Source organism: Neolamprologus multifasciatus, chromosome 3 (genome assembly GCF_963576455.1).
Source record: "Neolamprologus multifasciatus chromosome 3, fNeoMul1.2, whole genome shotgun sequence".
NCBI lineage: Eukaryota > Metazoa > Chordata > Actinopteri > Cichliformes > Cichlidae > Neolamprologus > Neolamprologus multifasciatus.
Window position 1 is genome coordinate 2,839,108 of NC_140441.1, and position 14,045 is coordinate 2,853,152.

The 14,045-nt window shown below is 45.0% G+C and overlaps 1 protein-coding gene across 2 annotated transcripts in view; it reads right to left on the bottom strand.

Annotated features, from left to right (window-relative positions):
- The window catches only part of ephb4b (eph receptor B4b), a 37,768-nt gene that overhangs the window by 6,689 nt on the left and 17,034 nt on the right, over window positions 1-14,045 (bottom strand). For both annotated transcript variants that reach the window (XM_085154274.1, XM_085154275.1), the window contains exons 2-14: window positions 12,336-12,406; window positions 12,107-12,249; window positions 11,677-12,037; window positions 11,417-11,579; window positions 6,528-6,683; window positions 5,744-5,892; window positions 5,466-5,664; window positions 5,265-5,392; window positions 4,001-4,166; window positions 3,826-3,916; window positions 3,490-3,545; window positions 3,260-3,373; window positions 1,172-1,419 (exon numbers count right to left, since the gene is read on the bottom strand). In XM_085154274.1, the coding sequence (XP_085010400.1) occupies window positions 1,172-1,419; window positions 3,260-3,373; window positions 3,490-3,545; window positions 3,826-3,916; window positions 4,001-4,166; window positions 5,265-5,392; window positions 5,466-5,664; window positions 5,744-5,892; window positions 6,528-6,683; window positions 11,417-11,579; window positions 11,677-12,037; window positions 12,107-12,249; window positions 12,336-12,406 (2,045 nt within the window). The remainder of the gene's footprint in view (window positions 1-1,171; window positions 1,420-3,259; window positions 3,374-3,489; window positions 3,546-3,825; window positions 3,917-4,000; window positions 4,167-5,264; window positions 5,393-5,465; window positions 5,665-5,743; window positions 5,893-6,527; window positions 6,684-11,416; window positions 11,580-11,676; window positions 12,038-12,106; window positions 12,250-12,335; window positions 12,407-14,045) is intronic.

Consider the following 14,045-nt stretch of genomic DNA (forward strand, 5'->3'; position numbering starts at 1 on the left):
TCAGACAGGTAGAAGGTCATAAAGGTAGAGGGTCAGACAGGGAAAAGGTCAGACAGGTATAGGGTCAGACAGGTAGAAGGTCATACAGGTAGAGGGTCAGACAGGTAGAGGGTCAGACAGGTAGTGGGTCAGACAGGTAGAAGGTCAGACAGGTAGAAGGTCAGACAGGGAAAAGGTCAGACGGGGAAAAGGTCAGACAGGTAGAAGGTCATACAGGTAGAGGGTCAGACAGGTAGAGGGTCAGACAGGTAGTGGGTCAGACAGGTAGACGGTCATACAGGTAAAAGGTCATACAGGTAGAGGGTCAGACAGGTAGAGGGTCAGGCAGGTAGTGGGTCAGACAGGTAGAAGGTCATACAGGTAAAAGGTCAGACAGGTAGAGGGTCAGACAGGTAGAAGGTCATACAGGTAGAGGGTCAGACAGGTAGAGGGTCAGACAGGTAGAGGGTCAGACGGGGAAAAGGTCATACAGGTAAAAGGTCAGACAGGTAGAGGGTCAGACAGGTAGAAGGTCATACAGGTAAAAGGTCAGACAGGTAGAGGGTCAGACAGGTAGAGGGTCAGACAGGTAGAGGGTCAGACGGGGAAAAGGTCATACAGGTAAAAGGTCATACAGGTAGAGGGTCAGACAGGTAGAGGGTCAGACAGGGAAAAGGTCAGATGGGGAAAAGGTCAGACAGGTAGAGGGTCAGACAGGTAGAGGGTCAGACGGGGAAAAGGTCATACAGGTAAAAGGTCAGACAGGTAGAGGGTCAGACAGGTAGAAGGTCATACAGGTAAAAGGTCAGACAGGTAGAGGGTCAGACAGGTAGAGGGTCAGACAGGTAGAGGGTCAGACGGGGAAAAGGTCATACAGGTAAAATGTCATACAGGTAGAGGGTCAGACAGGTAGAGGGTCAGATAGGGAAAAGGTCAGACAGGTAGAGGGTCAGACAGGTAGAGGGTCATACAGGTAGAAGGTCATACAGGTAGAAGGTCATACAGGTAGAGGGTCAAACAGGTAGAGGGTCAGACAGGTAGAGGGTCAGAGAGGTAGAAGGTCAGGGAAAAGGTCATACAGGTAGAAGGTCATACAGGTAGAAGGTCATACAGGTAGAGGGTCAGACAGGTAGAGGGTCAGACAGGTAGAGGGTCAGACAGGTTTACTGGTCTGTGACTGTCCCCCTCTCACCCTCAGGAAGCTGTCGAGTGCCCCGTTCTCCATGAACTCGGTGAGGATCATGACGGGGCAGGAAGTGGTGATGACTCCCTCCAGGTGGATGATGTTAGGGTGCTGGAACTGTCCCATGATGGATGCCTCCGACAGGAAGTCCCGCCTCTGCTTTTCCGTGTAGCCGCCCTTCAGGGTCTTAATGGCCACGTAGTTCTCCTTCCTGCCCGGGATCCTCAGCCGACCACGACACACCTCGCCAAACTCACCTGTAGAGGTATACGGCACAGGTTACATTACTTTTACAATAGTTACAATTCAAATGGAAGAACACACCTGTATGGGGATAATTTATTCAAATTAAATCCCCACATTAATGATAAAACATGAAAAGATTTCAGACATACTGAACACAACACTGTCTGTGCACCTGTCCTCACCTGATTCAGGAAATGGGAATAACACCGAGGTTATTATTATTAAAAAACAATCACATGGGCAGGTGATGAAAGATTACGTAGTAACATTGGCTATGACAGCAAATGTAAAAATAAACGGTCATACTCCTGCCCAGGTGTATCCGGCCGAGTCACAACAACATTGTAATGACCTGACGTTCCACAGGTGTATTTTCCCAGGTGTTTGTTTTCCTTCAGGCTTATTGTCATAGAAATATCTAATATGAGAAAAGAAAAGCCACCTGGCCAAATTCACCTCCACCTGTAGGCTAGAGGACAACAGCCTCATACCTCGTTTTCTCTAATAGGTAAAGGTAAGAAAAGCTGGAGGAGGTTTGAGGGGATGCTGGCCAATCAGACAGAGCGGGGTTACGGGAAACGAGAGGGTGGAGCTTAAAGTGAGTGTAAAAAGGTTCAGGTTGATGTAAATCTGGAGGTGCAGATCGGCTGACAGCAGAGCCCCAGAATGCAAACACAGACCTGCCACTGAGCGTCGTCTAAAGTGAGAGCAGACCGAGTCGGCCGGAGGCAGCGAGGTTCCCTAAGTGGAGGCAGATCTTTGCGTCCTTTGAAGACGGAAACAGTAGAGGACCCACAGCAGAACCCTGAGGGACTCCACGTGTCAGAGCAACTAATGAGGTCACGCGGTCACCTGAAAACAGCCAATCGCAGCAGGGCCGAACCCCCGACGCCGCGCAGCCCCATATCTACTCAATAAAGAGGACTCGTGTTATTGATACTGGAGGGGTGTAGTGTTCCTTTAAGGCTCATTAGCGCATACCAGCACGTCAACACCTCCCTCGGCACTCACGCACATGTGGCCCGCGTGTGTGTCTGAGCGCGCTCGCCAGCCGGCAGTGAAAAGTTTGCACCCTTGTTTCCGCAGCAACCGCTATCCAGTTACATCTCACCAATGTCATCACTGAGAGCACTACTGTTACAGTAGCTGCACGCACACTCAATCAATCACGCTCTCTCACGCCCTCGCACGCACAGACGCACAAACGCGCACGCGTCGTGTTTACTTTTAATAAAACTGGGTTCATGACGGAGAACAAATGACATCTGATGTTTTCTTTCAGTGTGAACACAGCTTCGCCTCATCATGGGAAAGTTAATGTTCCGCTCTCCAGGGGGTCAAAGGTCACAAACACATCTGGAAGACTTTACAAAATAAAAGTCCTATTAAGACCCATAAGTTTGTTTTGGCTTTTCAGAAACAACACAACATATTTGGGCTTTTTGTTGTCGTGCTGCTGCCTCCGTGCAGACTCCCTAACAAAGCTCCAGAGGTGAACAGCATCCACAAATGCTTCCAGATCGCAGAGAAATTCCTCAAGATTCCCAAAATATACTCCACCATACCCACTAATGATGTGTTCCTGAATCTTTAATGATTTACTTATTACAATAATCACGAAACCATTCAAAGGTTTTTGGCATTCCCAAAAAGGCTCTAAAACTTTTAACTGCACAGACGTTCCCTCAAAAGGTTCCTGGAGTCGGAAAAACACTCTGAGCATTCCCAGTTTCTTTTAAAACACCCGAAATGGTCTTAATGGTTCCTAAAAACTTTAATGATGGGCTTTCTTGGCGGGCGGAGTTTGACCGTGGCAGACGTTTACACCACGCAGACACAGGTGTGGGTTACCTGCTCCGATGACCTCTTCGATCTTAACGAAGGAGGCGTCGATCTCCTTGGCGAACTCCCTCACGGCCTCATTCGGGTCCTCGTAGGTAAACGGGTCGATGTAAACCTTCATCGCTACAAAAACAGCACAATCATCATCGTCAGTCGGCCGCGTTCATTTAAAAGCGTTTGCATCAGACTGGCTCATTGGCCGAGTTGTAACTCTGTCTCTGATTGGCTGTCGGACTCACTCTGGCCCATCTGGTAGTGCCCGCTCTTGTCGTGGATGTGCGCGCTCCTCTTCCTCCTGGTGACAGACAGACAGGTACAGACGGTGTTTAGATTCAGAGCAGCTGCGGGATTCTGGTTTCCTCAGGAGACACACACACATCCTTTGTTCTGTCGCTCTCGCAGGAATGTGATTATCTCGCCGTATCTCGCCATCGCTCTCACAGTGTCGGGTTTCTCCATCTTAATATAGTCGACATGTCCCACCCTGCTCTGTGTGTGTGTGAACCTGAGGTCAGTGTGTGCTATTGTTCTGCAGAGGCGAGCAGGGAGGGCGCATCCTGAACACACGCACTCACCGGTAGCAGAACACGCCAACTATGGCCGCCACAGCGAGCACCAGTATCCCCAAAGAGGCCGAGACTCCAGTCGCCATCAGCTGGGACGCACCTACCCAGGAAACAAACACACAGGAGTGAATCTCAGTGTTTTCACCTCTCAGACTCTAAAATGTAATAGCATGCAACCTCGTACCATCAGGCAGCGTGCTGAAGCCGGCCTCGGCACCGAAGGAGCCGTAACCGGCCTGAGAGCGAGCGCGGACCTGCACCCGGTACCTCGTCGCCCGCTGCAGCCCGTTTAGCACCAGAGAAGAAAACCTGCTGAACACGTACTGCCACTCCACCGACTCCTCGCCATCCTGATAAGGACACGTTAGCGTTAGCATTAGAGTAACGCAGGAGTCCTGGTAACTAGGGCTACAAACTATTATTTTGATAGTCGACTAGTCACCGATTATTTTTGCGATTAGTCACTAATCAGATCATCATCCATTGGACGTAAAACATACAGCTTATTGCACCAGCAGCATCTGCTCTTATATAACTATCATTAGCTTACAGCTTTAAGTGTTTAAGGTATGTGCTAACTAAAAATAAAGACAAGATGATAGTTTATTAAATTTTAATGAAATTTGCAGATTGTTTTGGTGAAGTTTAATAAACTCCTTGATATCTAAAATATAACAGGACACCGGAGTAAATTCTCGAGCATCTCACACTTCTGATAATCAGCTGTCTGCTTGATGTTTATTCAGCTGTGTAAAAACTATAACTTTAATCTCAGCCAAACCGATTTACTCAGGAACAAATAAAATACTAAAAAAGCCAAACAATAACATTTTTAAGTTATCTAAGTGACTTATATATCATGTTTAACCTGAGTAGTGAAAGACGGCGGTGGGTTTGAAAACGATTAGCCGGGAGTCCGGTGTTCTCACGGCTCTAGTGAGCCTAGCCCCCGGCTAGCTATCGAGCTAGTGGCTAACAGACGTCTCCGAAAACGTCGGAGCGCTTTTGAAAATATGTGGTGTCTTGATAAACTGAGCAGATATTTGAGGTTTACACAGCTACATTCTCGCCTGAAAATATGTTAAACGTTTATTTTGTGACCCAGAAAGAATAATAAGTAGTAGTAACCAGTAGTAACACGCATTAACAACAGTCCTCACAGGACACAGAAAAACAACGTATCTAATCTGCGCTTATACTTATACACTAAAAGACAAAGACAGAACGTAAAAAAGGCAGACTTTGGTGTGAAGTTCACATGGACTCAGGTTAACTTCAGGGTTAGCTTAGCATAGAGGTCCTGGTAATGCAAGTTAACGAGCATGTGTGTGTACCTCAGGGCTGTAGCATAAAGGTCCTAGTAATGCACGTTAACGAGCATGTGTGTGTACCTCAGGGCTGTAGCATAGAGGTCCTAGTAATGCATGTTAACGAGCATGTGTGTGTACCTCAGGGCTGTAGCGCAGCTCGTAGTCCAGGATCTTGTACTGGTTGTGCACAACTGGGACGCTCCACTCTAAAGACAGGCTGCTCTCTGAGGCCTCCACCCTCCTCAGACCAGATACTGGAGGAGGAACTGCAGACACACAGACTCATTCACTGATCATTACGTCTGTGAAAGAAAGAATTCTGGGTAATGTAGTCTGTACCATCTCTGCTGGTGGTGATGTTGAGCTTGCTGGAGGCGGGCTCTGAGTGGCTGAGTGCAGACACGCCATTTAGCGACTGGATGGTGAAGATGTACTTTGTTTGTGGGCGGAGCCCCCAGACGACGACACGCCGCTGGGTCAGGCCGTTCTGTGCCGGCCGGTAAAGAACGCTGTCGCCACATGGAGAACAGGAAGTGACCTGAAGAGGAGAAAGAAGAAAAGGGGCGGAGTCAGATCTGACAGCTCAGCTAATGGTGACAGAGATGGCGGCGGCGTACCTTGGTGGCGGTGGCGGGCCCGCAGGTGGAGCACAGGACCCTGTAGGTCAGGTCATGTCGTCCTCCGCGGTCCAGTGGCTCGCTCCACTCCAAAGTCACCATGGTGTCATTGAGCTGACTCACCGGGGAGCGAGGAGCCGAGGGAGGCTCTGCGGAGGTCAAAGGTCACAGGTCAGCGCCTGCTGAGTATCACCTGTCAGACGCTCGACATCTCTACGTTTTTTTCCCTGAGCAGCGACTCTCAGCAGGCTGATTGCTACGGGATACCTGAGAGTCAGGCGGCCTGTTTTCATTCCTGCGTAATGAGTTTTCTTCTTAGTGACTGATGGAGGAGCTGAGAGATAAGAACTTCCTGCCTCCACACAGGCATCAGAGTAACCTGACACCTGTGTGTGTGTGTGTGCAGTCGTTACCTGTAAGACCTCGACGTTACACACACACCGACACAAACACAAAGAGGTAATGAGCCTATTAATTTGCCTAATTGCTGTTGCCTGAGGGGATGTAGTTAAAGGGGCGGGTCGGGGTACTTAAAGAGTGTGTGTCTGTGTGTGTGTGTGTCTGTGTGTGTGTGTGTGTGTGTGTGTGTGTCTGTGTGTGGGTGTGTGTCTGTGTGTGTGTGTGTGTGTGTGTGTTCGTGGTCCAGAGTTTACACAGAGTTTAAAGTGGTCTGTGGAGACTAGAGGTCCTAGTGAAAGACACTCTCCAGCTGCATGATGGGAAATGTAGGAGGTTTCAGTGTTGTCAGAAATTTAAATAATAAATGAAGAGCAGAGGGACTCACGCGTGCAGGCACTGTGCGGCGGGTCCGAGTCGGCTCGATAGAAACCAGAGTGACACGGGCAGTAGGCGGAGCCTGGGATTCTTGTGTTGCTATTGGCTGGACAGGAGCTGCAGCCAACAGGTCCTGACTCGGCTTTAAAATGACCGGACGGACAGGCTGGAGACAAAGGCTTAGAATTAGCATTCACCTCTAAAAACGCACACACATGTGGGACTGTCCATCTTCACCATCAGCCTGAACCCACATGTGAACACACATCAGATCTGTGCTGCAAACACCACACTTCCTCTATTGTCCTCTAGGGGCTCCAGCAGCGTGCTCATAGACTTCCATGTTAAAAATTTCAACTCTACAACATGTTTACAACCTGATATAAAAAATAACAACGTTCAGTTACACACAGAGGGACGTGTTGTGGTTTAATGAGTCAGGCCTATATTAACCCTTTAAAGCCGGTCAGAGCACGCTATGGGGTTAGTAGTTAATGTAGTCGTTTTTTTTACCATCAGGGCCTCATGAGCCTATACTGGTGTTTTTAAAAGTTATCTTTGACTTTATGACTTTCTGTGTGGTTTCTGGGATGCTTAGGACTCATATTGCACTGCTGGAAATAGTTTATTTTGATGCATATGCTGCTTTTTTGCAAATTTGCATTAGAATATTTATTTTCGTTTTTCCTGCAGTATATAAAAATTGGTGTATTTCAAAAATAAAACTATGAAGACACTCAAAATAAATTTCCTGTGGTGGGAAACTATTTTGTGCAACTTTTTTGTATTTACAGTTTTGAGGGATAAGCCTCTTAAATTTCTCTAACTAGAAATATATGTTAAAAAAACAAAAACGATTTTCAATTTTTTTTGTAGTTTATTGCACTTTTTTGCAATTTATGTAATTACTATGCACTTAATGCAGACATATTATTAAAATTTAGGCTGTAATGGTTGTATTGATGTATAGCAACTTGAAATGCTCCCAAAAATGGCTCCACAGCATGTAAACATATAATATAAGCTCTGGCGGACTTGGTTCTATGGTAGGTCTTAAAGGGTTAACAATAGACCAGGTATAATCATAGAGTGCAGAAACAGCAGGGTGTTTCAGTAAAAATGATTACACGTGTATAACAAGCCTCTGAAGGTTTGACCTGAAGCGTTTTACATCCAAATAACTGTTATGCAGTAAAAAGCTCAGATAAATGTGCAGAAACCAGAGAAACATCACAGAGTTTTCTCACCGGTGGAGTTCCACAGGGCTCTATTATTGGTCCTCTACTTTTTAATTAAGTTTCATTTAACTCTGCTTGTAAATGCACTGGATGTTTATTACTTCATCTATAGGGGGGTCTACTCTTTTTGTACCGCACCTGTTTAAACTGGCTTAAAAAAAAGGATTAAAGTTTAAATTATTAGCGATGTGGGCTCTACGGCAGGCAGCCTGAACTGGACCTCTGGACTGTATTTGTGCCGTTGGAGCCTTTTGGAGCATTTCTAATGCAATTATCTGACCAATAATAAACTGCTGTGAGGTTAGTTGGACTAAAAGACAGCCGGGCTCCATTTTTGTGTGAAATTCCAGAATTTTATTTGGATGTGACAGCAGCCAAAACGCGAATATTATACGAACATTATTCTAAAGCAATAACATGTAGTTACGCAGCTTTGCAGTTGCATTTATAAAGATCTTTTAGTAATAATTAGTTCTACAAATTGTAAAAACATTGAATGTGACCTGTTGTACTGTTAATCAGAGCTCACACAGGCTGTTGCCTCCTGGCCTCAGGCTCTACCACGGCAGCCAAAGACCAGGCTTCAGAACAATGGCACTAAAACCAACATGAAGGTGTCAGGCGTGCCAGCGAGTCCCAACCAAAGCAAATGTTCCACTCAAACATGACAGTGGACCTCGAAGCAGCTCAGTGTGTCCAGAAACAGCTAAACCCGTCAGTGGTCGTCCCTGAAAGTGATCACACAGTCCCAAAGAAACACACCCGCCTCCCCTCATGTACACTCCCAGCAAACAGATGTTTATGAATATCTGGAGCCTTTTATTGGAAATGAAGCATGTTTGTGACGTAGAGGCAGATTTGGTCATTTACAGGAAATATTAAAGAATCTTAAAAAGAGCAGAGAGTGAAGGCAGAGAGGTTTGTCTCTGTGGTTTAGTGGCTGGAATGTGAGTAATGCTCCGAGCTGGGATCAGGAACGCCGCAGAGGGATGAAGGGATGAAGGGAGGAGTGCAGCAATAAGACAATAAGAGACAGGAAGTGACCTTGGCTTCAACAGGATGTGGAAAGTGCTGCCATGATGTCATCACTGGCCTCCCCTGCCAAGCACGAGAGTAAGCACACACACACTCTGCTTAAGCAGCACTAGTTAACCTCTGACCTCTTCACTCAGCCTGGCTCTTGCCCCTCCCCCTCCCTCAGAAGCAGAGACAAGCAGAGGACGCCGTTGCTTCTGCTGTCGCCGCCGCAGCGCTTCCCGCTTGCAGTCAGCTGACCTTTGACCTCGCACAGAATAACAGGAAACTTGGACAACCAAGCCGTCTGTGGCCTGCGGCGACCTCGCTCTGCTTTCATCCCGCGGCAATGGCGGAGAGGAGAGGAAGCGTGGAAACAGGACGGAAACGTGCGGCGAGCGCGGAGGCAGGACGGCCTCCGATTACAGCGCGTTTCCTCCAGAGAAACGCCGCAGCAGCTGCTCCGGCAGTTCACCCACAACCCTCTCGTTCACTCATTAAAGTAAACAGCTGCACACGACTTCAACGACGGCGCAATAATAACTTTCTCCTTCAGCGCTCCACCATCCCCCACACCGCAGGTCTTATTCTGAAAGGACGCCTGAGCGGCGTGAAGGAGCCGGCGTGAGACTCCCCGAAGACTTTAACAACAATTCATCAAAGCGTAACACAACTATTGTAGAAATCTCCTAAAACTTTCAACTTTAAAACTAAAAGTAACAGAATTTTCAGCTACGTTTGAAAAGTAAATAAAGTAAATAATCACGAGCTTCTCTTCATCTTTTCTGTAAAACAGCTGATGTGAAGCTTCATGAATAACAGCCATATTTAAACCATATTTCATTTGCACAGACTGTGATTTTAGTCACTGTGCAGCAGTTTGTGTGATTATTAAACTCACTGTAAGAAGCTGAACACTTGTTGACACAGCCACTCCTCTACTGTGACCCACACCACTTCCTGTTATTTACTTAACAATAGTTACTATAGTTACTGTTATCAGAGTCCAGTGTGCCAATGACTGTTTTTAACAAACTGTTTTAAACATTGACTTTCAGCATAGAATCAGAGAAATTATCATGATCATATTTTCCTTTTGTTGTCTTTTTCTCTAAAATCTTAGATTTTATTTTCATTATATTCAACACAACAAATGTTTTTATAACATTAAATTAAATCTACATGTTTCTTAATTAAAGGACTTTAACATTTGACTCATTATAACTTTAAAACAGTTTCTTTAAATAATACATTTTCATTTATTTGACGTTTTTCATAAAAATATTTACACTTTTAAAAACCGGACTCACTTTCTACTAATTTTGGATTGTTCTTTAATAAATACAATTTTCTTTTCATTTGTTTTAGAAATTCAGTTGAATTTCGTATAAAAACACAACAGCTGTTTTTTTTAACACTTTGATGAACTGAGACATTCATTTATTTGTAACTGTTTATTTGTAACTGTTTATTTGTAACTGTTGACAGAATTATTTTTCTACATGTTGCAAGTTTTAATAAAACTGCTGATTTGCTGAAACAATTAACAGACTAATGCACAACAGATTTGTCTGTTTTGTTACTTACTTTACTTACTTATTTATTTTATTATTTATTTATTTTATTACTTATTTACTTATATATTTATTTACTTATTTACTTATTTATTTACTTTATTTATATACTTTATTTACTTACTTTTGTTACTGTTTTGTTTTTGTTATTAAACTTTATTGTAAACTCCATCAACACCATTTTACTTTTTTTTTCTTCAAAACCTTTTGTAATTTAAGTCATTTAACTTCTGTATTGTGACTATTTTGACTTAAAACATGACTTTAATAAGATTTGTAGGACTTTCCTAATATTGTATCACAGTCAGACACAGTTTTCCATTTTTTTTATTTCAGATTGTTTGTCTATAAATCTTTGACTCTTTTTAATCTTAAGATCAGTTTTCTTCTCCTTATAACTTTAATAACAATCATAAATAAAAACATTTACAAAATGTTTTCCTTAAAAACACACTGTCAAACAATTGCGGTCTTATTGTGGAAATCTTGAGACGCTTCCTCTGATGCCTGTGTTGATTACAGTAATCCTTGTTTGCTGAAACGTGTCAGGAATCCTCTTACACGCCGTGAGACAACGACTGTAATCTGGTTATAATCTGTTATAATCTGGTTATAATCTGGTTACATGTAAACAAACGTTGTGATCTGAGCTCGTGAAAGAGAAACACTTTCTTATGTTTCCATTTCCCTCAGATTTAAAGTGTTTACTGAGTAAAGCTGTAACACAGAGTAATCTGATTACTGCTTTCCTTTGGGGCCCCTGCTCTGCTCGCTCTCACACTGTCAACACATCGCTCTCGCTCCCTCTAATCGCCTCCAGCTTCTCCTCTCTGTTTACTCGGACTCGCAGTTCTGACCACGAAGAATTTTAAGTGCTGATAATGAAGCGGCGCACAGGAGAAGCTTTTACTGTGTAAAACAAATGACGGTCGGAGCTGTTAGTGAGCTCGAGTCGGCGACCCCGGGGTCTTGGCTCGGGCCTTCGAATGTGCCGGATTCATTCGTTCCGTCTCAATGACGACGCTTTTACTTTGAAAACTAACAGGAGGTCTTTTGTTTTACCGCACTCTCACCTCTGCAGCGTACGTCGGTCTCTCCCGCTTCGTATCCAGGACGACAGGCGCAGCTGGACGTCGGCTGTCCTACCCACTCCCCGTCTTCACCGCAAAGCATGCTGGGAGGTTGTGACTGCTCGCCAGGCGGCGTCACAGCATTCTCCACGCACACACCCTGAGCCTGCAGCAGAATGTCAAAATAAAAGCTGCAGTTACAGTGCTTTTATTTTTAAACTCAAAGGTGAGCTTGTTATACACTCCACTGTTGCTATGGTTACCTGCTCCACCAGCGAGTGGGGGACGGTTTCAGGGAAAGAGGCGAAGGCGCGGCGCAGGGGCGGGCACTTCCTGTAGAACACACGCACCGAGAGCAACGCCATGCAGGCGCTCTGGCTTTGGAAGGCCAGGTAAAGCCCTGCCTTACGCAGCCCCTCCAGACGCAGCACCTTGACATTAGGGCGGCCCCTGGCGCCACGCAGCATCAGGTGGTCGGCGGCGACTGTCGCCACTTTGATGTAAGGGTTCTCCATCCAGGCCGGGCTGGTGGGCGTGGCGTCGTCGGCGTCTGACGGGTAGTAGTACAGGTTGAAGGTCTCTTTACACGGCTGCCTCAGGCTGGAACACTCCATCATGGAAAACCTGCGCCGACACGTTCAGAGTCATATTCGTTTCTCCACGTTAATCAACATCAAACAACTGTCCACCAACCAGATCTCCACGTAGACCGTGGTCGCCGCCTTCAGAGGGATCCAGCGCGTCCTCAGCCAATAGGAAGAAGTGCTGGTGATGGTGCAGATCTCGTAGGTCCGCACAGTGTTTTGGTGATCGTCCCTCGAGCTCGCTTCCTCCCACTGAGGACAGAGGTCACAGGTGAGCTTTTCATTCAAAGCACTGCAGAGCGTTAGCTATAAGCTAACAGATTAGCTTTGATGCGTACCTGCGAGTCATCAGCAGGGTAGCTCGTCCATCTTAGGTCAGATGTGGCCAGCTTGGTGTTCATCAGCACGTCTGAAACACAGACAGCAACAGTCAGCAAGTCCAATTAAAACATCCTTTAAAAATCACCCAAAGTTCGTCCCACTGCAGGTCTTCACCTACTGAGCACTCCTCTAAAACCTCGACATAGTCCTCGACAGGCACACTCTCCTCAAACGCTCCAACGACATGCTTGTGCCCCTTGAAACATTCCTCAAACACCCTCCTTGAGTTTGTCAGCAACGTCCTCAAGCAGCACTGATGTCACCTGGGACCTTTCAGGACTTCTTGGACCGTTTAAAGATCTCAGCAGCCTCCTAGAAGTGTTTCCAAACCTCTTAAAACAGCTGCAAATGTCATTTAAAACCTCTTAAAGTTTGCTTAAAACCTTTCAAAAGACCCTCTTAAGGTCCTCAACATACCTTCAAGTCACAAGACTCCCAATGGACCCCCACAACCTTCTAAAGATCTCAAAAAGCCTCTTAACTGTCACCCAAATGACCACAACAAACTGGTGATGTAAGAACACAACAACCTCCTGATGGTTCTTTGAAGCCTAGATGTGTTAAAGGTCCCTCGACTCCTCTTAAAAATAAAATATAATGTTTTGAAACTGCATTAAAGTTATCTGTAAAACTCCTCGAGGTTATCAACAAGTTCCTCAAACAGCAGTGATGCCACATGGGAATCTTTCCAGACTCAATGGTCCCAGCAGCCTCCTATAAGTTTTTCAAAACCTCTAAAAGGCCCTAAATTCCCTAAAAATTAGGGCTGTTCGATATAACGATATGTATCTGATGATGATATAAAAACGTCTATCGTTTCATTTTATGCTATCGTTTGTTTCGTGGTGTCGCAAAATAAACTGTTTACAGCAATTTTTTCATGTTTTGATGTCACTGTAGTTATTATTCATTTCTTAAAGTTCTCTCTTTCTCTTATATTTAATATAACCACACTACAGACGGACAAGCGCCTGTTTTTATGCGTTGTCATTAGCAACAACAACGGTAACACCGTCGCGTGTCCGCTTGTTTATGTTCCACATAAACCTTTCACAATAAAGCTCAAGATCCTGTTGAGACTTTTCAAAATAAACTGAATCACGTAAAAGCAGATTATTTACGGATGAGAAGTAAAAAAGACGCCAGGTGCTAAAAAATAAACCTCAGACTCAAACGTTAGAACAGGCTTTTCCCCGCAGCACGCCGTGTAATAAATACTCACAAAGAAAACGGCGCCGTTACAACTTATGTCTAAAAATGTATCGTTTCACGCATCGGTTAAAACACTCGACTCCAGCTACATGACGCACAGCTGGAAACACTTCACGCAAGTCGAGCTGCCCGAGATTCACAGAATTTACAGAAAATGTTACATTTTTGTGATTTATATCGTTATCAGACGATAGATGTTTTATATCGGGATATGAGATTTTGATCATATCATAAGTTCTCCTAAATGCTCTTCAAACCACCTGTAAAACAGCTTCTTCCAACCTTATAAAGCTTAAAACCTCCTAAAAGTCTGAAGCCTTAAATCAAGGTGTATCAAAGCCTCTCAGCCACTCAGATGCCTCCAACATAGAGGTGGGAATCACCACACATCCCACGATACGATATTATTGCAATTTTTTAAAATATTTTGCGATATTCAGATTCTGTACATAAAG